This window comes from Phyllobates terribilis, unplaced genomic scaffold (assembly GCF_046119375.1).
Source record: "Phyllobates terribilis strain yellow unplaced genomic scaffold, ASM4611937v1 Scaffold_12__6_contigs__length_324123572, whole genome shotgun sequence".
Taxonomy (NCBI): domain Eukaryota; kingdom Metazoa; phylum Chordata; class Amphibia; order Anura; family Dendrobatidae; genus Phyllobates; species Phyllobates terribilis.
The window spans coordinates 189,519,385-189,542,041 of NW_027362772.1; the positions used below are offsets into that span (position 1 = coordinate 189,519,385).

A 22,657-nucleotide genomic window follows, 5' to 3' on the forward strand; every position below is an offset into this window, starting at 1 on the left:
TGATTCTGGCATTGCTGTAATCACACCGACCCGAAGAATAAAGTCGTCTAATCACTTATACCGCACAAGGAAAGGCGTCAAAAATAAACTCTTGGGTTAGGATTGGGCTAGGGTTGTGCTGCGGCTAGGGTTGTGCTGGGGCTAAGGTTGTGCTGGGGCTAGGGTTGTGCTGGGGCTAGGGTTGTGCTGGGGCTAGGGTTGTGCTGGGGCTAGGGTTGTGCTGGGGCTAGGGTTGTGCTAGGGTTAGGGCTGGGGTTGGGATTTTTTTCAAAAGTAAGAAAAAAAGATGACGATATGGCGACTAGTGTTGAGAGCAAGTGCTCGCTACTTGAATTTGCATCGGGTGCTCTGGTATGCATTGAGTATCGTGGGTATTTGAGTGACATGCTCGAGTCTCTGCCCCATATGCTTCGCGGCCAAAAAACTTTACGGGGATTGCCTGCCATGCACGAGCGATCCCGGCATGTTTTTTTTTGGGTGTCTAATAACCGTGAAACATGCGGAGCAGGGACTCGAGCATGTCACTCGAGCACACGCTGTACATGGTGCATAACTGAGTACCCGATGCAAACTCAAGTAGCGAGCACTTGCGCTCAAGAATAATGACAACTTATTCAATATGATGACCTAATGTAAACAAATTCTGTGCCGTACCTCTGGGTTCAAAATGTTCACTATACACCTTAATAAAATCCTTGAGGGGTATAGTTTCCAAAATGGGAACACTTGTGGGGGAGCTCCACTGTTTAGGCACATCACGGGCTCTCCAAACGCGACATGGTGTCCGCTAACAAATTGAATGGAAAATCGGCTCAAATTGTTAGCGGACGCCATGTTGCGTTTGGAGAGCCCCTGTGTGCCCAAACATTGGAGCTCCCCCACAAGTGACCCCATTTTGGAAACTAGACCCCCGAAGGCACCTATCTAGATGCATAGTGAGCACTTGGAACCCCCAGGTGTTTCACAAATTGATTCATAAAAATGAAAAAGTGTTTTTTTTTTCACTTTTTCATTTTTACGAATCAATCTGTGAAGCACCTGGGGGTTCCAAGTGCTCACTATGCATCTATAAAGGTGCCTTGGGGGGTCTAGTTTCCAAAATTGGGTCACTTGTGGGGGAGCTCCAAAGTTTGGGCACACAGGGGCTCTCCAAACACAACATGGCGTCCGCTAATTATTCAAGCAAATTTTACAATCAAAAAGTCAAATGGCGCTCCTTCCCTTCCGAGCCCTGCCGTGCGCCCAAACAGTGTTTTTTCCCAAAATATTGGGTATCTGCGTGCCCAGGGGAAATTGCACAATAAATTTTGGGGTCCATTTTTTCTTGTTACCCCTGTGAAAATAAAAAAAATTGGGTCTAAAGTAACATTTTTGTGAAAAAAGTTAAATGTTCATTTTTTTCTTCCACATTCAAAAAATTCCTGTGAAGCACCTGAAGGGTTAATAAAGTTCTTGATTGTGGTTTTGAGCACCTTGAGGGGTGCAGTTTTTAGAATAGTGTCACTTTTGGGTATTTTCTGTCAAAAAGACCTCTCCAAGTGACTTCAAATGTGATGTGGTCCCTAAAAAAATGGTTTTGTAAATTTTGTTGGAAAAATGAGAAATCGCTGGTCAACTTTTAACCCTTATAGCTCCCTAACAAAAAAAAATTTTGGTTCCAAAATTGTGCTGATGTAAAGTAGACATGTGGGAAATGTTATTTATTAACTCTTTTGTGTGACATATCGCTCTGATTTCAGGGCTTAAAAATTCAAATTTTGAAAATTGCAAAATTTTCAAAATTTTCGCCAAATTTCCGTTTTTTTCACAAATAAACGCAAGTGATATCGAAGAAATTTTTCCACAATCATGAAGTACAGTCATGGGCAAAAGTATTGAGAATGAGACAAATAGTAATTTTTCCAAAGTTTACTGCTTCATTTTTTGTAATGGCAATTTGCATATACTCCTGAATGTCAAAGAGTGATCAGCTTAACAGCAATTACTGTACTTGCAAAGTCAATATTTGCCCAGAAAATGAACTTTAACCCCCAAAACACATTTCAACATCATTGCAGTCCTGCCTTAAAAGGAGCAGCTAACATCGTTTTAGTGATTGATCCATTAACACAGGTGTGGGTGTTGATGAGGACAAGGCTGGCGATCAATCAGTCATGATTAAGTAAGAATGACATCACTGGACACATTAAAAGGAGGCTGGTTCTTGGTATCATTGTTTCTCTTCAGTTAACCATGGTTATCTCTAAACAAACACGTGCAGCCATCATTGCACTGCACAAAAATGGCCTAACAGGGAAAAGTATCGCAGCTACAAAGATTGCACCTCAGTCAACAATCTATCGCATCATCAAGAACTTCAAGCAGAGGGCTTCCATTGTTGTCAAAAAGGCTCCAGGGCGCCCAAGAAAGAACAGCAAGCGCCAGGACCGTATCTTAAAACTGTTTCAGCTGCGAGATCGGACTACCAGCAGTGCCGAGCTTGCTCAGGAATGGCAGTAGGCTGGTGTGAGTGCTTCTGCACGCACTGTGAGGCGGAGACTCTTTGAGCAAGGGCTGGTTTCAAGGAGGGCAGCAAAGAAGCCACTTCTCTCCAGAAAAAACATCAGGGACGGACTGATATTCTGCAAAAGGTACAGGGAGTGGACTGCTGAGGACTGGGGCAAAGTCATTTTCTCTGATGAATCCCCTTTTCGATTGTTTGGGACATCTGGAAAACAGCTTATTCGGAGAAGAAGAGGTGAGCGCTACCACCAGTCTTGTCTCATGCCAACTGTAAAGCATCCTGAAACCATTCATGTGTGGGGTTGCTTCTCAGCCAAGGGAATCGGCTCACTCACAGTCTTGCCTAAAAACACAGCCATGAATAAAGAATGGTACCAGAATGTCCTCCAAGAGCAACTTCTCCCAACCGTCCAAGAGCAGTTTGGCGCCCAACAATGCCTTTTCCAGCATGATGGAGCACCTTGCCATAAAGCAAAGGCGATAACTAAATGGCTCATGGAACAAAACATAGAGATTTTGGGTCCATGGCCTGGAAACACCCCAGATCTTAATCCCATTGAGAACTTGTGGGCAATCATCAAGAGACGGGTGGACAAACAAAAACCAACAAATTCTGGCAAAATGCAAGCATTGATTATGCAATAATGGACTGCTATCAGTCAGGATTTGGTCCAAAAGTTGATTGAGAGCATGCCAGGGAGAATTACGGAGGTCTTGAAGAAGAAGGGGCAACACTGCAAATATTGACTTTCTGCATTAACTCATTCTAACTGTCAATATAACCTATTGGTACTCATAATATGATTGCAATTATATTTCTGTGTGTGATATGAACATCAGACAAACACTAATAAAAACCAGAGGCCAGCAGATCATGTGAAAATATAATTTTGGTGTCATTCTCAAAACTTTTGGCCATGACTGTACAATATGTCACGAAAAAACATTCTCAGAATCAGGGGGATCCGTTGAAGCGTTCCAGAGTAATTACCTCATAAAGTGACAGTGGTCAGAATTGTAAAAATTGGCCCGGTCATTAACGTGCAAACCACCCGCGGGGCTTAAGGGGTTAAAGGAAGAGGAACTTAAGAGTAGCTAACTATCGGCTCAAAAGGTGAACTGGTTAAGGCCTTTAGCACCAAATTTATATCCCATGGTACCAATTTGCTTTTGATGATGGGCCTGAATCTAAACGCGGCTTTAATAAAACATGAAATCCAATAATATTTCGCCAGATCACAAGAATGTAAGGTGCCTAAGGCAGAAACTTGAACTTTTAGGGAATTAGTGGCTAACCCTAGCTCAAGACCTTTCTGTAAAAATTGTAAAATTTCTTCCAAGTTCTAGCATAAATTCTAGTTGTAATAGGTTTTCTGCAACGCATTAGGGTAGCTACTAGGCCTTGAGAGAACCCTTTCCGTCTTAACAGCGACCTTTCAAGTTCCATACCATCAAGTGGAGGCCAGACGCTTGAGGATGGACTATTGGACCCTGGAAGAGGAGATCCGGAGCCTCGGGCGGGACCCAAGGATCTGAGACGGACATGCTCCTCAGGATTGAGAACCAGGGCCTCCTCGGCCAAAAGGGTGCGACCAGCAGAACCCTCGCCTTGTCCTCCTGATCTTCCTTATGACCATGGGAAGAAGAGTCAACGGGGGAAAGGTATAGACCAGGCTGAAATCTCAAGGTATTTGGAGGGTGTCAGGTGTGCCAGGGGATTTTCTCTGGGATTTAGGGAACAGAAGTGCCTTGTCTTTCAATTTAGTCTTGTGGCAAATAGGTCTACCACAGGAGCCCCCCATCTTTGGACTATTTGGGAGAAAATATCCTATTTTAGTTCCCATTCTCCCTGTCTCAGAGGACAGCGGCTTAAGTAGTCTGCCTTTGTATTTTCTTTTCCCTTTATATGATCTGAAAGAGATGATCTGTCACTCTTATCAGTGATCTTGACCGTGTACCCCCCTGGTGGTTCACGTAAGCTACAGTGATTCTATTATCCGAAAGGATCTTTAGATTTTGATTTTGGAGAAAGACTAAGAAATAATTAATCACCTTGACTACCGCTAGCAACTCTTTGGTGTTGGAGGAGAGACTCATTTCAGCATTTGACCAGGACCCCTGGGCCAGCCTATCTACTAAATGGGCTCCCCACCCACTGGAACTTGCATCGGTGGTAACTGTTCAAAGCACCCAGGGAACTCCTCGAGATAGGTTCGCCTCATCTTCTCACCACTATAAGGACTCAACTGACTGGGGTGACAAGGACATCTTCCCTTCCAGGTGTAGCGTGAACAAAACTTTATTATGCAGCACGTCGTACTGTAGAACTCTGGAGTGGTATTGTGCCCACAGAACCACAGGGAAACAGCAATGTCAGGGTACCCAACAAGAACATTGCTGCTCTAAGGGACATGACTGGATTTGATACTGCTTTTCTCACCTGATCCCTAACCCTTTGTTTCTTGGCTTCCGGGAGGTAACATACCTGAGAATCTGAATCCAGCATAATACCTAAATATTGCCAAATTTTCGTGGGCACTAGCCTAGATTTCGGACGTTGGAACTTCCACAAGGACTGCTTTATGAACTAAGTCCAGCACCTCCTTTTGTAGGGCCAACTGTTCTGACATTGAAGAACAAATCGGGGTCAGGATAAATTTCCCACGAGGAATCGCCTGGAACTCGAACCTCAGACCCGATCCTATAAGATCAAGGATCCAGTTACTGGCTGAAATACTTGTCCAGGCAGGTAAGAAGCCCATCAGCCTCCCCCCTACCTGGGCTACGAGTCATTGACTCGACTTCCGGGGTTCCCGAGTAGAGGAAGAAGCACTGAACAGAAGACCTCTACCTTTTGGCTTGCGGTCTTCCCATTTATCCTGATCCCTCTGTGGCCTTTTAAGTACAACTCTTCTCCTGCGAAAAGACTGTTTTTGCTTTATCCAAGATTTTGTCCAGAACTGGGCCAAAGAGATGTTCCTCTTCACAAGGTATAGCACACAGTCTAGTTCTAGCTTGGATGTCTCCCGGCCAACACTTAAGCCACAGGGCTCTACGAGCTGCATTGGACATAGCGGCTGATCTAGCAGCCAACCTGAGTTTGCGGAGGCATCCGCTAGGAAAGCCGCTGCCCCCTGCATGAGAGGGATACTAGATAAAATCTCCTTCCTGGATGTATTACTTTTCAGGTGGGATTCCAGCTGTTCTAGCCATATCATCAAAGACCTAGCCATACAAGTTGCAGCAATCGCCGGCTTTAAAGCCCCAGCAGTTGTTTCCCAGGAGCCTTTGAGAAATACATCTGCTTTTCTATCTAATGGGTCCTTAAGGGCCCCCATATCATCAAAGGGGAGAGATGACTTCCTAGATGCCTTTGTTATAGCTGTATCTAGCCTTGGAGCCTTCTCCCAGGAGGAAAAGGCTGAGTCCTCAAAGGGATATTTTCTTTTAAAGAACAGGGGGAGAGAACCCTTTCTTTCCGGTCATTTCCATTCTCTATGGATCAGATCTTCAAGTTTATCATTAAATGGAAAAATCTTCTTTTCCTCTGTCCCAGTCCCCTGAACATAACATCCTGGACTTATTTCTCTGGTCTGGAATCCGTAATGCCCATAGTCGAGCGGACCGCCTTAATCAGACCGTCAATTTCATTCAGTGGAAAACAGTGCTGCTCTGCGCAACTATCTGAGGATGAGGAGGATGAAGAGACTGAATCGTCAGAGTCCACTTCATAGGCTGACGATAGGGAGTAATCAGGGGTTGGGGAGACCTCACAATCTGCTTTCTTTCGCTTAGATTTTTTAGAGAGGAGCTTGCTAATCTCCAACTTTACCAAGGACTTCAAGCTTGAGGCAAAATTAAGGGTCTCGTCTGCCAGAGTCTGGTATATACAGGACTGACACAGTCTTTTGGGATATGAGTCCGCCAATATGGCCTTACTCAATGTACATTCTTTGTGTTTGGACTTGGAGGTACACTTCTTCCCCTAGTAATAGTCAAGAAAAAGGGACACTATTACCAAGTGAACTTTCTCGAAGATCACTTACCCAGACGGCTCAATGGGCTGGTACCGGTTTGGAGGAAGGACATTTCACAGCCGGGGGATCGTCCCTGGAGGCGGCAGATTCGTCCATCCTGCAGGAGCTATGATGACCGGACCGGGTCGCAGATCCTCGCCTTCCTGAAAACGGGCAGTTACCGGTGACTCGAGGGGGTCGTGTCTCCTGGGGCTCCCCAAGCGGCCGCTGAGATGGCGAAAGCGGTGGCCGCTGGATTTGCTGCTGCTGCTGCTCACTTTCAGACTCCATTTACTGACAGAGCCAGAAGTAGCTGGGAAGCCTGGAGCATTGGTGCCTAAATGCTTATATAGCAGCACCTGCTCATTTTTTTTTGTCATTACTTCCAATGTCAGTAGGCGCGCCACTTATTGGCCATAGGGGCTATTGCAGCGCTCCTTCTGGCGTCAGCACACACCTAGCCAGAACTTCCTTATCTGGTCACGTGACTGCCTGGGAGCATAGTGGTGTCATCAAGCCGTGCCCCCTCCATACAGAGACACCGGTAGTGCGCGGCTCTGCCGCTTTAAGCGGCGCTAAGTACCCCACAGAGGCGTCGCTCCTGCATCAGCGCAATTTTGGGGCTGCCAACCCCAGACAGGGGTGCAGCCCTCCCTATCACTTGGCGCCCTCGTGTTGCAAGGGGCGGCCCACCCCAGACAGGGGCGCCGCTCCTTATCATTCAGTGTCCTGTGAAGTTGGGGCTGCCCTCCCCAGACAGGGGTGCAGCCCCACGATGCTGTGCCATTGGTATGATGTTGGGGCTGCCGACCCCAGATAGGGGCGCAGCCTCTGCTGAAACCTGGAACCACACAATACAGGGACTGCCACCCCAGATAGGGGCGCAGCTCCACGGTCACTGGCACAAAACGATGCCGGAGCTGCCGACCCCAGACAGGGGAGCTGCTTGACAGCCCACTTCCTCGGAATCCGGACGTCTTCACCAGGTAAGCCTGTCACAGGTTCCCTCCATCAAGAACAGGAAACCAAACTGAGGTGAGAGAGATGGCCGCCCCTTTTAAGCTTGTAGGTTTCCTGTCCTTGGTGGGCAGATCCCCTCTCTACTGGTGCTGCCATGGTCGACCGATAAAATACAGTGATCACTGGTGATATTATACACAGGAGCTCTGTGTATAGTATAAGCGTACAGATAACACACTAACTCACCAGTGAAATCTCTAGTTGAAGTCCTTCATCTCTGCTTTTCTCCTTCACCCAGCGCAGACCGCCATCACTTCTTCCAGCCAGAACTCATCTCTGCAGAAAATAACACACAGTTATCTAGAGCACATTCCCCAACTTCTGCACTACGCAGATGAATACAGACATGCACCCACCATGAATATATAATTACTTATTATGCAACCCACCATTCCAAATATAAATTGTAATCCACCACTGCACCCCCACTAACTATAAATAGCCGGTGACTACCTCTTGAAGCTCATCAAGAGAATGCCAAGAGTGTGCAATGCAGTCATCAAAGCAAAATGTGGCTACTTTGAAGAACCTAGAATATAAGACATATTTTCAGTTTTTTCACACTTTTTTGTTAAGTATATAATTCCACATGTGTTAATTCATAGTTTTGATGCCTTCAGTGTGAATGTACAATTTTCATAGTCATGAAAATACAGAATAATCTTTAAATGAGGTGTGTCCAAACTTTTGGTCTGTACTGTATATTACACTATATGTATATGCAGCGTATGATGTCCTTGAGCCAGGCTCAGGAGCAGTCAGGGTATGATTCAGTATACAGCTGTCTGCAGACGCAGAGACTGTAAGTTATTGCTGCTGGACTGTACCAACTGTGCTCCTGGATTGCTGGATCTGTTGTTATATTGGCCTATGGGCCTCTAGTTGAAAGAACTTGGACACTCTGTGGTGGGACCGGGGTCATGCAGACACGTGGGAAAAATGAAGACCCAATGTCCCTGCTGGGTTGAAAAGACTGTGCCCATGTACTGTTGGGCAGCTTCTGTTGTGTGGGCCTGAGGGCTGGTGTTATAAAAAAACTGAATTCTATGTTCCGGGGGCCCAAACGAGTGGGAATGGGGTCAGTGCTGACTGGGACTGGGCGCAGTGCTGACCGGGACTGGGCGCAGTGCTGACCGGGACTGGGGTCAGTGCTGACCGGTGACAAGGGCACTATATACCCATGAAGGGAAAATGTTAATTTTAAGTATTATTTTATGTGTATTTGATGACATTAGTGTCATACAGGTTTGGAATGGCCAAGGACGACCATGTTTAAAGAAGGGAGGTATTTAAGGGTGTGAACAGACCTATCCCTGCTCCTGAAAAACAGCTGTTGCGTGATAAGAATACTGTCGTGTGTTGTATTGTGTTATGCGAAATGTAGTTTTTACACTGTGTTCCAAATTATTATGCAAATAATATTTTCTCAGATTTTCCCAAATTACCTATATGAATTGCAGTCATTGTAATTTTCCAGTCAAATAACTATTAGAGTACAATTGAAAGGTTTTTGTACAAACTGCCTATGATAACAGTATATTTTTAAAAAAATAAAAAACTCAAACTGCACTCAAAATGCATGTTCCAAATTATTACGCACAGCAGAGTTTTCAACCTTTTCATTTCAATAAAGAACAAAAAAATGGTCATTTTTGAAATTATAAGCATTAGCAGGTTATTACAAACTGAAATCAAACAGTTTTCAACTCAAAACTGTTGCGGACACAGTATGAGGAGTGAGGGTGGAGGGTGCGGACACAGTATGGGGAGCGAGGGTGGGGATGGTGCGGACCCAGTATGCAGAGTGAGGGAGGGAAATTTGAGAACACAATATGGGGAGTAAAGGGGAGATCAAGCATAAAGACCGGTGAACGGTCGAAACGTTGTAATCAGGCGGAATCCACTACAATTGTGATACCTTGGATTGGACGCTGTTTTTCCTTTTATATACCACAACAAGGCAAGATCTGACCCTGTCAGAGACCTCTTGCCACTACCAATTATTTTGCGGAAGCGCTGTGTTTTCGCTGCCATTGACTTGCATTGGAAAGCATGGAATCCGCATCACTGCATCTGTACATGAGGATTACATGCGTTTCAATGTGCGGATGGTACTCGGGTCTGGAGGACAGGAGACTCTCCTCCGGACTCGGGAACCATATAGTACCTGTAAAAAAAAGAATAAAATAATTATTATACTTACCTTCTGATGGCCCCCGGTGTCCTTGTCTCGGCTTGCCAGCAGCTCGTGGTGGACTAAAAGGACCTGCGCTGACATCATTTAGTCATGTGACGGGTCACGCGACCGCTGACGTCGGCAGGTCCTTTAATCTACCGCGAGCAGCTGGCAAGCCGAGACAAGGACACCGGGGGCCATCAGAAGGTAAGTATAATATTTATTTTTTACCATTCTTTCAGTCACACTGTATAAATCCATGCCGGTTACATGGATTTATATAGTGTGACCAAGTTGTCCAGCACTTTCCAAGTGATGCTAAAATCTCTTGGAAAGTTCTTGTCAACCCGCATGTGGAAATGCATGTGAAGAACGCTTCACTTCCGCTTGTCCCTGGCAGGAAAAACGCATGTACAATCCGCATGTACAATCCGCATGTACAATCCGCATGTACAATCCGCATGTACAATCCGCATGTACAACCCGCATGTGGAAATAGATGTGAAGAACGCTTCACATCCGCTTGTCCCTGGCAGGAAAAACGCATGTACAATCCGCATGTACAATCCGCATGTACAATCCGCATGTACTATCCGCATGTACTATCCGCATGTACAATCCGCATGTACAATCCGCATGTACAATCCGCATGTACAATCCGCATGTACAATCCGCATGTACTATCCGCATGTACAATCCGCATGTACAATCCGCATGTACTATCCGCATGTACAACCCGCATGTGGAAATAGATGTGAAGAACGCTTCACATCCGCTTGTCCCTGGCAGGAAAAACGCATGTACAATCCGCATGTACAATCCGCATGTACAATCCGCATGTACAATCCGCATGTACTATCCGCATGTACAATCCGCATGTACAATCCGCATGTACAATCCGCATGTACAACCCGCATGTGGAAATAGATGTGAAGAACGCTTCACATCCGCTTGTCCCTGGCAGGAAAAACGCATGTACAATCCGCATGTACAATCCGCATGTACAATCCGCATGTACTATCCGCATGTACAATCCGCATGTACTATCCGCATGTACAATCCGCATGTACAATCCGCATGTACAATCCGCATGTACTATCCGCATGTACAATCCGCATGTACAATCCGCATGTACAATCCGCATGTACTATCCGCATGTACAACCCGCATGTGGAAATAGATGTGAAGAACGCTTCACATCCGCTTGTCCCTGGCAGGAAAAACGCATGTACAATCCGCATGTACAATCCGCATGTACAATCCGCATGTACAATCCGCATGTACAATCCGCATGTACAATCCGCATGTACAATCCGCATGTACAACCCGCATGTACAACCCGCATGTGGAAATAGATGTGAAGAACGCTTCACATCCGCTTGTCCCTGGCAGGAAAAACGCATGTACAATCCGCATGTACAATCCGCATGTACAATCCGCATGTACTATCCGCATGTACTATCCGCATGTACAATCCGCATGTACAATCCGCATGTACAATCCGCATGTACAATCCGCATGTACAATCCGCATGTACTATCCGCATGTACAATCCGCATGTACAATCCGCATGTACAATCCGCATGTACTATCCGCATGTACAACCCGCATGTGGAAATAGATGTGAAGAACGCTTCACATCCGCTTGTCCCTGGCAGGAAAAACGCATGTACAATCCGCATGTACAATCCGCATGTACAATCCGCATGTACAATCCGCATGTACTATCCGCATGTACAATCCGCATGTACAATCCGCATGTACAATCCGCATGTACAATCCGCATGTACAACCCGCATGTGGAAATAGATGTGAAGAACGCTTCACATCCGCTTGTCCCTGGCAGGAAAAACGCATGTACAATCCGCATGTACAATCCGCATGTACAATCCGCATGTACTATCCGCATGTACAATCCGCATGTACTATCCGCATGTACAATCCGCATGTACAATCCGCATGTACAATCCGCATGTACTATCCGCATGTACAATCCGCATGTACAATCCGCATGTACAATCCGCATGTACTATCCGCATGTACAACCCGCATGTGGAAATAGATGTGAAGAACGCTTCACATCCGCTTGTCCCTGGCAGGAAAAACGCATGTACAATCCGCATGTACAATCCGCATGTACAATCCGCATGTACAATCCACATGCGTTTTTTCTGCCAGGGAGATGCAGAAACGCTCAGGAAAAATCCGGAGCATTTCAGCATCGTGGGCACATAGTCTTAGTCCACTAGGATTTCTCATTCATATATGAATGAAACTAAGTCTTAATAAGCTAAAGGAGCAGGTCCCTGAGTCCATCAGGATGAGGATACAGCCAGCTCCGTATGAGAACTCTAGCATTCCATGCTCTACACGGTTTCTCATTCTCACCTTTTGTTCAGTGTAGTCGTTGTTTGTCGAGCCCCTCCCAGTTCTCCGGAAATTCCCGAGTACTGAAGCTTCGCTTTGTTTTTCACTCCGGGAATAGTCGATGCTCTGCTTAAGCTCCGCCCTTCATTCCGGAAACAGTCGAAGCAGTTAGGTAAGTGTGGAGCTGTTACCTCATTTTCCTGTTGGAGACCGTGGGGCGCGGAGACGAGGAGTGCGGGAAGACGAGCTCACTGAGACCGTAGCTTTGTGGAAGTCGTCATCATGTCCGACTTCGACGAGTTTGAGCGTCAGCTAAACGAGAACAAGCAAGGTGAGCGCTGAGTAGTGTTTGCGGCCTCCACGGGCACAGCACGAGGTGCGCGCGGCATTGTACGTGTTAGGCCGCGGCAGATGGAGGCTCCGCACATGCGGGGAGGAAAGGGAGTTCTGGTTCCCGTACCCGCTTTCTTAGGTCGCAGGACCACGCTGTTAGCCGATTTCCCGCTAGTCCTCTGAGGCCTAGCACAGGCTGGAACCTAGCCCGGGCCTACATCTCATGTCCGCCTATCCGGTAGCGGCCTAACTTGGTGTGTTACACAACTCTAATTTCTCATACCTTGTTTGTACCTTTTTGTATAGTAATGCGATTTGTGTTGCTGGGCGTTGTAGTGTACTCACTGCAATGGTAACTTAGTAGCCTCATTACATAAGTTACTTGTTTTCAGCAGACGACCCCTTTCTCGTCTAGCTGATAACTTATAGGTCGCTGGGGGCCAATCACTGGGAGTCGCTCCCATCAGCAGACTGCACAGTGCCCATGTGCGACCTGTGATCCATTCATTCCCTATGGGGCTGTAAAGTGCTGCTGCTCAGCTTTTTCCAGCAGCTACAGAGAATGAATAAAGTGGTTGGGTGTCCAGCCTGCTGCTGCAGTTCGTATTAGGGGAAAAAATGTCTGTTCTGCTAATCATGGTGGGTCCTAGTGATTGGACCAGCACCAATCTATAACTTCTCAGCTAGGTGATAACTTGTTTTCCCGGAACAACCTCTTGAATAAGCTCACTAATCACGTGCTCACCCCGACAACAGATTGTACTGCTTTTACATGTTGCTGCGATTTCGGAACATTGCAGTAAAACTGCTTTTGCTGTGATTGCAGCAAAAAAAATGCATTTTATGAATGCATCTTTAATGACTCACTAGAGGGGTTGCCCTTTTTCATATTTTTGTCACTAGATGCAATTGGGTGTCTTAAGGACCGAGCCACTTTGTAGGTTAATGACCAGGCTTAAATTTTGGAATCTGACCACTGTCTCTCTGAAGTAACTCTGGAACGCTTAACTTATCCCACTGATTCTGAGATTGTTTTTCGTGACATATTGTATTTCATGATGGTGGTAAAATTTATTAGATATGACTTGCGTTTATTTGTGAAAAATATAAAGTTTAAATTTTTTTTTTATTATTTAAATTTCACAATTTTCAAAATGTAATTCTTATGCCCTTAAACCAGAGGGATATCACGCAAAACATTTCCCACATGTTTGTCAATTTTTGAAACATTTTTTGTTTGTTAGGGTGCTATAAGGGTTAAAAGTTAACCAGCGTTTTTCTCATTTTTCCAACAAAACTTAAAACATTTTTTTAGGGACCACATCACATTTGAAGTGACTTTGACAGGTCTATATGACAGAAAATACCCAAGTGACACCATTCTAAAAATTGCACCCCTCAAGGTGCTCAAAACCACGTTCAAGAACTTTATTTAACCCTTCAGATGCTTCACAGGAACTGAAGCAATGTGGAAGGAAAAAATTAACATTTAACTTTTTTTCACACAACTTTTACTTAAGACCCAGTGTTTTTTTTTTTTTTATTTTCACAAGAGCATCAGGAAAAATTGGACCCCAATATTGGCTCTGCAGTTTTGAGTACGCTTATTTCCCACACATATGGGTTAACCACTGACTGGGCGCAGGGCTCAGAAGGGAAGGAGCGCCATTTGACTTTTTAAACGCAAAATTGGCTGAAATTGAGAATGGATGCCATGTCGATTGGGCATGGAAACCCCTCACGAGTGACCCCATTTTGGAAATTATTATTATTATAGCGCCATTTATTCCATGGCACTTTACATGTGAAAAAGGGTATACATAGCAAAAACAATTACAATAATCGTGAACAAAACATGATGGCGACTGGTACAGGAGGAGCGAGGACCCTGCCCGTGAGGGCACACAGTCTACAAGGAATGGGTGAGAAATTAAATCAAAGGAATGTATCTAGATGTGTGGTGAGCACTTTAAACCGCCAGGTGCTTCACAGAAGTTTATAACATAAAACCGAGAAAATAAAATCAAATTTCTCCCACAAAATTTTCTTTTAGCCCCAGTTTTTTTATTTTGCAAGGGTAACAGGAGAAAATGGACCCCCAAATGTTTTGTGCAATTTCTCCTTAATGTGCCAATACCCCATGTGTGGGGGAAAACTACTTTTGAGGCACAGAAGGAAAGAAGTGCCATATTAGAGCTCAGATTTTGCTGGAATGGTTTGAGGGTGCCATGTCACATTGGCAGAGTCCCTGAAGTGAGAACAGCAGAACCCCCCCCCCCCCATATACCATTGGGCAGTGAAGAAAAATAATTACGTTTTTACCACAAAAATTTTATGATTCACTACCTCAATACCTTGGTTATTTGTAATGCTGCTTAGTGTTGAGCGAGTATGTTCTGTATGCTCGGGCCGAGCTCCGAGTATTTACAGCTGCTCGGTGATATGTTTGAATCGCTCCCGTGTGCATGATTTGCGACTGTTTGTGTAAGAAATAGACATTCCTCACATGTATTAAAACTGTCAAACAGTCGCAAATCATGCACACGGGAGCGATTCAAACATATCACCGAGCAGCTGTAAATACCCGGAGCTCGGCCCGAGCATACTCGGCGAAAGGGTTAATACAGGGGTTGACAAAGTTGTTCAGAATCTAGGAGCCAGCCAAAAAATTTAGGAGCCAGAATTTTTTTTGTTGACAAACTGTACATATAGACCCCCTCACACACGGCGTCTCCCCGGGGAGCACGGCCTTTGTATGTACTTACACAGGTAGCGGGAGATGAGAACGGGCCCCCGGCCACAGCGATTTTCCCCCCCCCCCCCCCCCCCAGAGCCGGCTCCAGGTTTTTCTGGGCCCCGGGCGAAAGAGTCTCAGTGGGCCCTTTTAACACATACACGATTCATGATGCACAGATACATAATAATAATAATAGTTTATTTTTATAGCGCCAACATATTCCGCAGCACTTTACAAATTTTAGGGGGGACTTATACAGACAATACAGAATAAGCATATCTCGTATCGAACGGAGTGAGGGCCCTGCTCGCGAGCTTACAGTCTATGAGGAAGTGGGGGAGACACAAAAGGTAAAAAGTACATATATTGTATAATGCAGCCTTGATATACTGAATAGGATAAATAATAATACATGGACTGGTCGCCAGCCAGTATGTGTGCAGTCCTGACAGAGGCTTTTATGTGCATGGTTGGTTTGAACCCGAAGTTGAAGAAGATTTTAATATGGGGGAAAGCTGGGATGGACAGAGTGTGTTTAGGTGATACGCCAGTCTAAAGAAATGTGTTTTTAGGGTTCGCTTGAAACTGTGGGTATTGGGAATTAATCGAACTGTCCTGGGTAGTGCATTCCAGAGAATTGGCGCAGCACGCGAGAAATCTTGGAGACGGGAGTGGGAAGTTCGGATTATGGAGGATTTTAGTTTCAAGTCATTTGCAGAACGGAGGGCACGTGTAGGGTGGTAGACTGAGACAAGGGAGGAGATGTAGGGGGGTACTGAAGCATGGAGCGCTTTGTGGGTAAGCGTGATAAGTTTAAAACGAACTCTATATTGGATGGGCAACCAATGCAATGACTGGCACAGGGAAGAGGCATCTGAGTAGCGGTTGGCGAGGAATATGATCCTGGCTGCTGCGTTCAGGACGGATTGGAGAGGGGAGAGTTTAGTAAGAGGGAGACCGATTAGTAGAGCGTTGCAATAGTCAAGACGAGAATGAATAAGAGCGACAGTAAGAGTTTTTGCCGAGTCAAAGGTGAGAAAAGTCCTGATTCTTGAGATGTTTTTGAGGTGTAGATGACATGAACGAGCGAGTGATTTGATGTGAGGAGTGAAAGAAAGATCTGAATCAAAAATGACCCCAAGACAGCGGGCTTGTAGCTGGGGAGTAATGGTTGAGCCACAAACGGAGATGGCAATATCGGGCACAGGTAGATTAATGGAGGGAGGAAAGACGAGTAGTTCAGTTTTTGACAGATTCAGTTTTAGGTAGAGGGAGGACATAATGTTAGACACAGCAGAAAGACAATCACTGGTCTTTTGTAGTAATGCAGGGGTGATGTCCGGAGCAGAGGTGTATAATTGGGTGTCATCAGCATAGAGATGGTACTGAAAACCGAATCTACTGATTGTTTGTCCAATAGGAGCGGTGTATAAGGAGAAAAGAAGGGGGCCTAGGACTGATCCTTGAGGAACCCCGACAGTAAGAGGAAGTAGGGAGGAGGAGGAGCCGGCAAAAGACACAGAGAAGGAGCGGTCAGAGAGATAAGAGGAGAACCAGGAGAGAACCGTGTCCTTGAGGCCAATAGTGCGGAGCATAGTGAGGAGGAGCTGGTGATCCACAGTGTCAAATGCTGCAGAGAGATCCAGGAGAATCAGCAGGGAGTAGTAACCATTAGATTTAGCTTTTAGTAGATCATTAGAGACTTTAGTGAGGGCAGTTTCAGTAGAATGTAAAGAGCGGAAACCAGATTGTAAAGGGTCAAGAAGAGAGTTGTCTGAGAGATAGCGGATTAGACGGGAGTGGACCAAGCGTTCCAGGAGTTTAGAGATAAAGGGAAGATTGGAAACAGGTCTGTAGTTGGCCGTGCAGTTCTGGTCGAGGGATGGTTTTTTAAGTAATGGTTGTATGCTGGCGTGTTTAAAAGAAGAGGGAAAGATACCAGATGAGAGGGAAAGGTTGAAAATTTTAGTTAGGTGAGAGGTGACAGCTGGAGCAAGGGACTGAAGGAGATGTGAGGGAATAGGGTCGCTGGATACGGCGGAGAAATAAATAAAAAAAAATATATATATATATATATATATATATATATATATATATATATATATATATATATATATATATATATATATATATATATATATATATATATATATATATATATATATATATATATATATTACATATTACACATGGCCCAGCCTGCCCCCTCATCCTTCACATACGCAGACATATGCGTGCGCGCACACATACACATAGATAAAACAAATATATATACACAGTCATATACACTGACATTCACATACATGCACTCACACAGACCCATTACTAATATTTTTAATATGGGGATTGGGGAAGCCTCACTCACCTGTCCCCGGTCCAGTGTCCTGTCCAGCAGCTCCTCGGGTATGGGGCAGTGCAGGGCCCCCGGCTTGTCACACACTTCATGGCCCTGGAACATCAGAGGGGCCCACTTGCGGTTGGGTCCGGGCCCCTCCCGCCCATCTGTGCAGGACCTCCGCTCCGATGGTGTTTGATTGCCGGCACTCCCCCAGACATGGCCGCGCGCTGTGCGGCTGTGTCTGCTAGTAATGACGCGGCAGGAGCGACACACAGGCACAATTAAAGGTGCAGTGCCGTCGACCCTGCCGTGTCATTACAAGCAGACACAGCCGGACAGCGCGCGGCCATGTCTGGGGGAAGTGCCGGCAATCAAGCAGCACCTGCGTCCCTGAACAGGTACCGAGGAAGCGGCCAGGGCCCCGACAGTGAGTGGGCGGGCGGGTGTGTGGGCCCGGCCCCGACAGTGAGTGGGCGGGTGGGTGTGTGGGCTAGGCGCCAGACAACATTTTCTAGGCGCCACTGGCGACCAGGCGCCTGGGTTTGTCGAGCCCTGGGTTAATAGAACATACTCTCTCAACACTAATGCTGATGTATAGGGCATCCACTTTGATGGAAGCTAGAATGATGTTAGCCATTTGGAAGGCATGACTATAGAGCAGGGGTGAGCAATTAATTTTCACAAGGGGCCACATAAGAAACTGGCACTGCTGTGGAGAGTCCAACCAGTTAGCTGAACTTAAAGGGGCGGACCGAAACTAAAGGTGAACTTCATAATAAACGTCTATCTAACTAGTGTAATTGTCTAATCTCCCTTTCTAATATACGACTGAAAATTCCCTAATGTACCCTCTCCAGTCTGACTTCCTGTCTTTTTTTTTTTTTTTTCTTTTTTTAACCTCCAATGGCATTTTGTTTGGGATACTCACACAGGACGTCATCACGTGACAGATGCTCCAGTCACTGCTGCAGCTTCTGCCCCCTCCCTTGAAACGAAACGGCATCAATTACATCTGTTTCAGGGGCTGGGCTAGTCCCTGCTCTGATAATGAGTCGGTTGTATGAACTCTCTGCGCTATATTCCTTTGAATGCACAGTGACAGTGTCCTCCCTTGCTGGCTCTAAAGAGAAGTGATGAGCCAGCAAGAGAGTGCACGGTCAGTTGAAATTGTAAGGAGACAACGCAGAAAGCAGGGACTAACCCAGCCTCTGAAACAGAGGTCACTGATGATGCTTCGTTTAAAGGTGGGGAAAGCAGCTGACCGTGATTGCAGCCCCTGCTCCTTGATGACGTCCCATGTGAGTATGCCAAAATGCACTGGAATTCTCAACAAAACGTCATTGGAAGTACAGTAAAAAAAACAAAAAAACTGGAAGTTGGAGTAGAGAGGAAATGGTAGGGAATTTTTAATTGAACTGTACTAGAAAAGTGATTAGAATGAATTAAATAGACATTTGGTAGGAAATTCACCTTCGGCTTTGGACCGCCCTTTTAATTCTGCACAATACTAATTTTATCGCCTTATAAAAAGCAGATGATTATATGGTTACGTTTACATCAGCGTATAAAAAAAAAAAAAAAATCATGATTGTTATTCAGAAAAACAGACAATTTTTATCATCTGTATTGTCACCCATTTTTAGATATCAGAAGTGAATACCATTTACAAGAACGAATACATTTCCATTACAAACATAAGAAACTGTATCTGTAGAAATCAATGCCATACAGATGATTCATATGCGATAATTTTATTTTTTTTTTGCACACTCACACTTCAATAGGTGAGTGTTTTCCGACACACAGAAGAGACTGGTGCGTGCTGTGATCTTTTTCACATGGATATTTGGTCTGTGTTAGGCCGCAGCCCCACTATCAGTATTTGGGCAGTATTTTTTCTGAGGAGTAGGAGCCAAAACCAGGAGTGAGTGATAAATGCAGAATTGGTGACTTGTTTCTATTATACCTTTTCTCTGATTGTTCCTCACCTGGTTTTGGCTCCCACTCCTGAGAAGAAAAACTGACCAAATACTGATAGTGGGGCCGTGGCCTTAGGCCATGTGCCCATGTAGCGTTTTTACGGCTACGAAAACGCTTGTAAAACAGTCTGCCATGCAAAGCAATGTGAATTCAGATGTGCTGTGCACATGATGCGCTAATTTGCGCTCCGAATTCGCATTGCGTTGCAAAACGCAGCATGACCATTTCTACCGCGATTACTCTGCATCACGGCCATTGAGGAACATTGAAACGCAGCAAACCCACAGGTGTCCCGCGGTGTACTGTCAGGACCTGCGGTGACGTCATTTAGTCACCTGATGGTCATGCGACCGCTGACGTCGGCGGTCAGGTGATGGTCGCGTGACCATCCGCTGACTAAATGACGTCACCGCAGGTCCTGACAGTACACTGCGGGACGCCGAGGAGAGCGGGGGCCGCTCGAGAGGTGAGTATGCAGGTGTTTTTTTTTTTTTAACGTTTTAATTCTCTTTTTTTTTTTGCTATAAATGCTGCATTTAAAGCATCCGGTTGCATGGATTTATATAGTGTGACCAACTTGTCAAGCACTTTTCCAAGTGATGCTCAAAATCGCTTGGAAAACTGCTTGAAAAAACGCATGTAAAAACGCTTCTCTCTGGCAGAAAAAACGCATGTAAATCTGCATGCTTTTTTTTTTATTTCTGCCAGAGAGGCAAAAACGCTCTGCATCAAATCTGCTACGTGGGCACATAGCCTTAAAATGTAATCTGAATAGCTCAATTGCAGAGCTTTGCTGCTAGTGCTGTCCATGTGAAGTCAGGTTTATTTTTTTTTCACGAAAAGCACTAGGACTGAAAATAGTCGTGTGAACATAGCCTGATAATACTTGCTGCAATAAAGTTTATTGTAACAGGTATTAGCAATTGATCAAGCAATAATTGAATTGGGAGCATTGGGAAAAGTTTTGTCCACCCCTGATCCACATGTATAGATCCACATCACATGTGCAGGAGGTGACAGGCAGGGAAGGTGGGGTGGTCTCTATTGCAGTCTATGGCTGTAATAAGTCATAGATCACAGCAGGGAGCACTGTGAGGGTCTTAACCCTTAATGCTCATGCACAGGACATACAACACAGCACAATAAAGCCCCTGTCACACTAAGCGAGATCGCTGCTGAGTTTTATGACGCAACAGCGACCTCAGTAGCGATGTCGCTACGTTTGACACTTAGCAGCAACCAGGCCCCTGCTGTGAGATCGCTGGTCGTGTCGGAATGGTCTGGACATTTCTTTGATTGTTGAGGCCCCGCTGGGTAGCATGCATCGCTGTGTTTGACACCTTACCAACGACCTTGTTGACGACTCGGACACAGAAACACATAGGCGTGCATCGTTATACAGATCGTTACGGGTCGCCGCATCGTTGCTGCGTCATTGGGAAGATCTGACTGTTTGACATCTCACCAGCGACCACATAGTGACGCAGCAACGATCCCTGACAGGTCGTATCGTTGTCGGGATCGCTGTGGCGTCGCTTAGTGTGACGGGGCCTTAACTCAAAAGTTCAGTGCAAAGGGTGAGATAAGGGTTAACTCACATACAAAGGTGGTGGGGCAGTAGAAGAGCAACATGGGGAGCACAGAGTATCCCAGGTGAGAGAGAAGTCATTCACTAGGAATACAAGTGTTATCTCCTATCAGCCAGAGCTGCCAGGATAAAGCCCCCGTCTCACATAGCGAGATCGCTGCTGAGTCACGGTTTTGGTGACGCAACAGCGACCTCACCAGCGATGTCGCTATGTGTGACACTTTGCAGCGATCAGGCCCCTGCTGTGAGGTCTCTGATCGCTGCAAAATGTCTGGACCATTTTTTGGTCTTTGCCCTCCCTCTGGTCAGCACACATCGCTGTGTGGGACCAGCGATCAGGCTGGTAACCATGATAAACAGCGGGTTACTAGGGGCACACGTGCACTTAGTAACCCGCTGTTTATCATGGTTTCCACTCTGCTACGGTGAGCGGTAACATCCCGCTCACCGTAGCAGAGTGGTAACCATGATAAACAGCGGGTTACTAGGTGCGCGTGTGCCCCTAGTAACCCGCTGTTTATCATGGTTACGAGCCTGCTCCTGCTTCAGCAGGCTGGTAACCAGGAGCAGGACATCGTGGAAAGATTCTTTCCACGATGTCGCTGCTCCCCTGATCGCTGGTGAGCCTGCCTGTTTGACAGCTCACCAGCGATCACATAGCGACGCAGCAACGATCCCTGACAGGTCGTATCGTTGTCGGTATCGCTGTAGCGTCGCTAAGTGTGACGGGGCCTTTAGACTGGCAGGGAGATGCAGATGCTGCTAATTAGTTGCTCTCACTGAAGGTAAACTGCAGTCTAGGAAAGGAGCTAATCAGCACTGCAGACAAAATGTCAGCTCCTAGCTGTTATTTTATACTATGGAGCTCCACTTAGAAGCTAGTACTTGCCCACTATGTGCAGCAGATGGGTGTAGTAGTCTTCCCTCTTCCTGACACTCCTGCAAAAGTTTGATCAGCTCTGCAAACAAGGACATGAGCATCTCTGCATCCACCAATGAGAAGACAGCACCATCAGGACGCGGAGCTACAATCAGAATGATAATTCTGAGTAAAATCAGAATCACCTCAGGCTTTCTCCGGCCCTCTGTCTGGCTGTCAGCAGGCCTGACAAAGCCGGATAGTTTGCCCAGGCCTGCTATAGAGGATAAGTAAATACGATGTTTCCTGCTTATGGTGGGAGGAAAGTGACAAATGGACATAGAACTTCATCAATATATATATTCTGCTGGTCTGCGTGATTAAGTAAATTCGGGTGCCGATAGGATGTCCTTTGAGGGGGTTAAGGCCCTTGTGCATTTTCGGAAGGGTGTAAAAAGTCTGAATGGTGGGGAATGCTAGTGACAATTTGTGTTTATTATTAGAGATAAGGGGCCCTTCTTTGGCTTGGTGAAGGATGGCAGAGCGTGTATTAGTATCCTTAATGGACGGATCAGTAGATAAGACTTTCATATGTGTTAGAGCCATCTAGGATGGAGTGGCTCAGTTATATACTTCAAGTGGTCTAATAGGACGAGGTTACCCCATTTTATCTGACAGTTTAATTCTCAGATGTTTTTTTTCTCTTTTTGAGGATGGGCGTGATTGTGGCATGTTTGAAAG

General features: G+C 45.8%; 1 protein-coding gene and 1 long non-coding RNA gene across 2 annotated transcripts in view; one reads left to right on the top strand and one right to left on the bottom strand.

Annotated features, from left to right (window-relative positions):
* The window catches only part of LOC141172386 (uncharacterized), a 32,902-nt gene extending 20,670 nt beyond the window's left edge, over positions 1–12,232 (bottom strand). The window contains exons 1-2 of the long non-coding RNA XR_012252467.1: positions 12,103–12,232; positions 7,725–7,814 (exon numbers count right to left, since the gene is read on the bottom strand). This is a non-coding gene — a long non-coding RNA (uncharacterized lncRNA). The remainder of the gene's footprint in view (positions 1–7,724; positions 7,815–12,102) is intronic.
* U2AF2 (U2 small nuclear RNA auxiliary factor 2) overlaps positions 12,192–22,657 on the top strand; it is a 144,261-nt gene continuing 133,795 nt past the window's right edge. Inside the window, exon 1 of the mRNA XM_073656532.1 lies at positions 12,192–12,412. Coding sequence (XP_073512633.1) covers positions 12,364–12,412 — 49 coding nt within the window. The 5' untranslated portion in view covers positions 12,192–12,363. The remainder of the gene's footprint in view (positions 12,413–22,657) is intronic.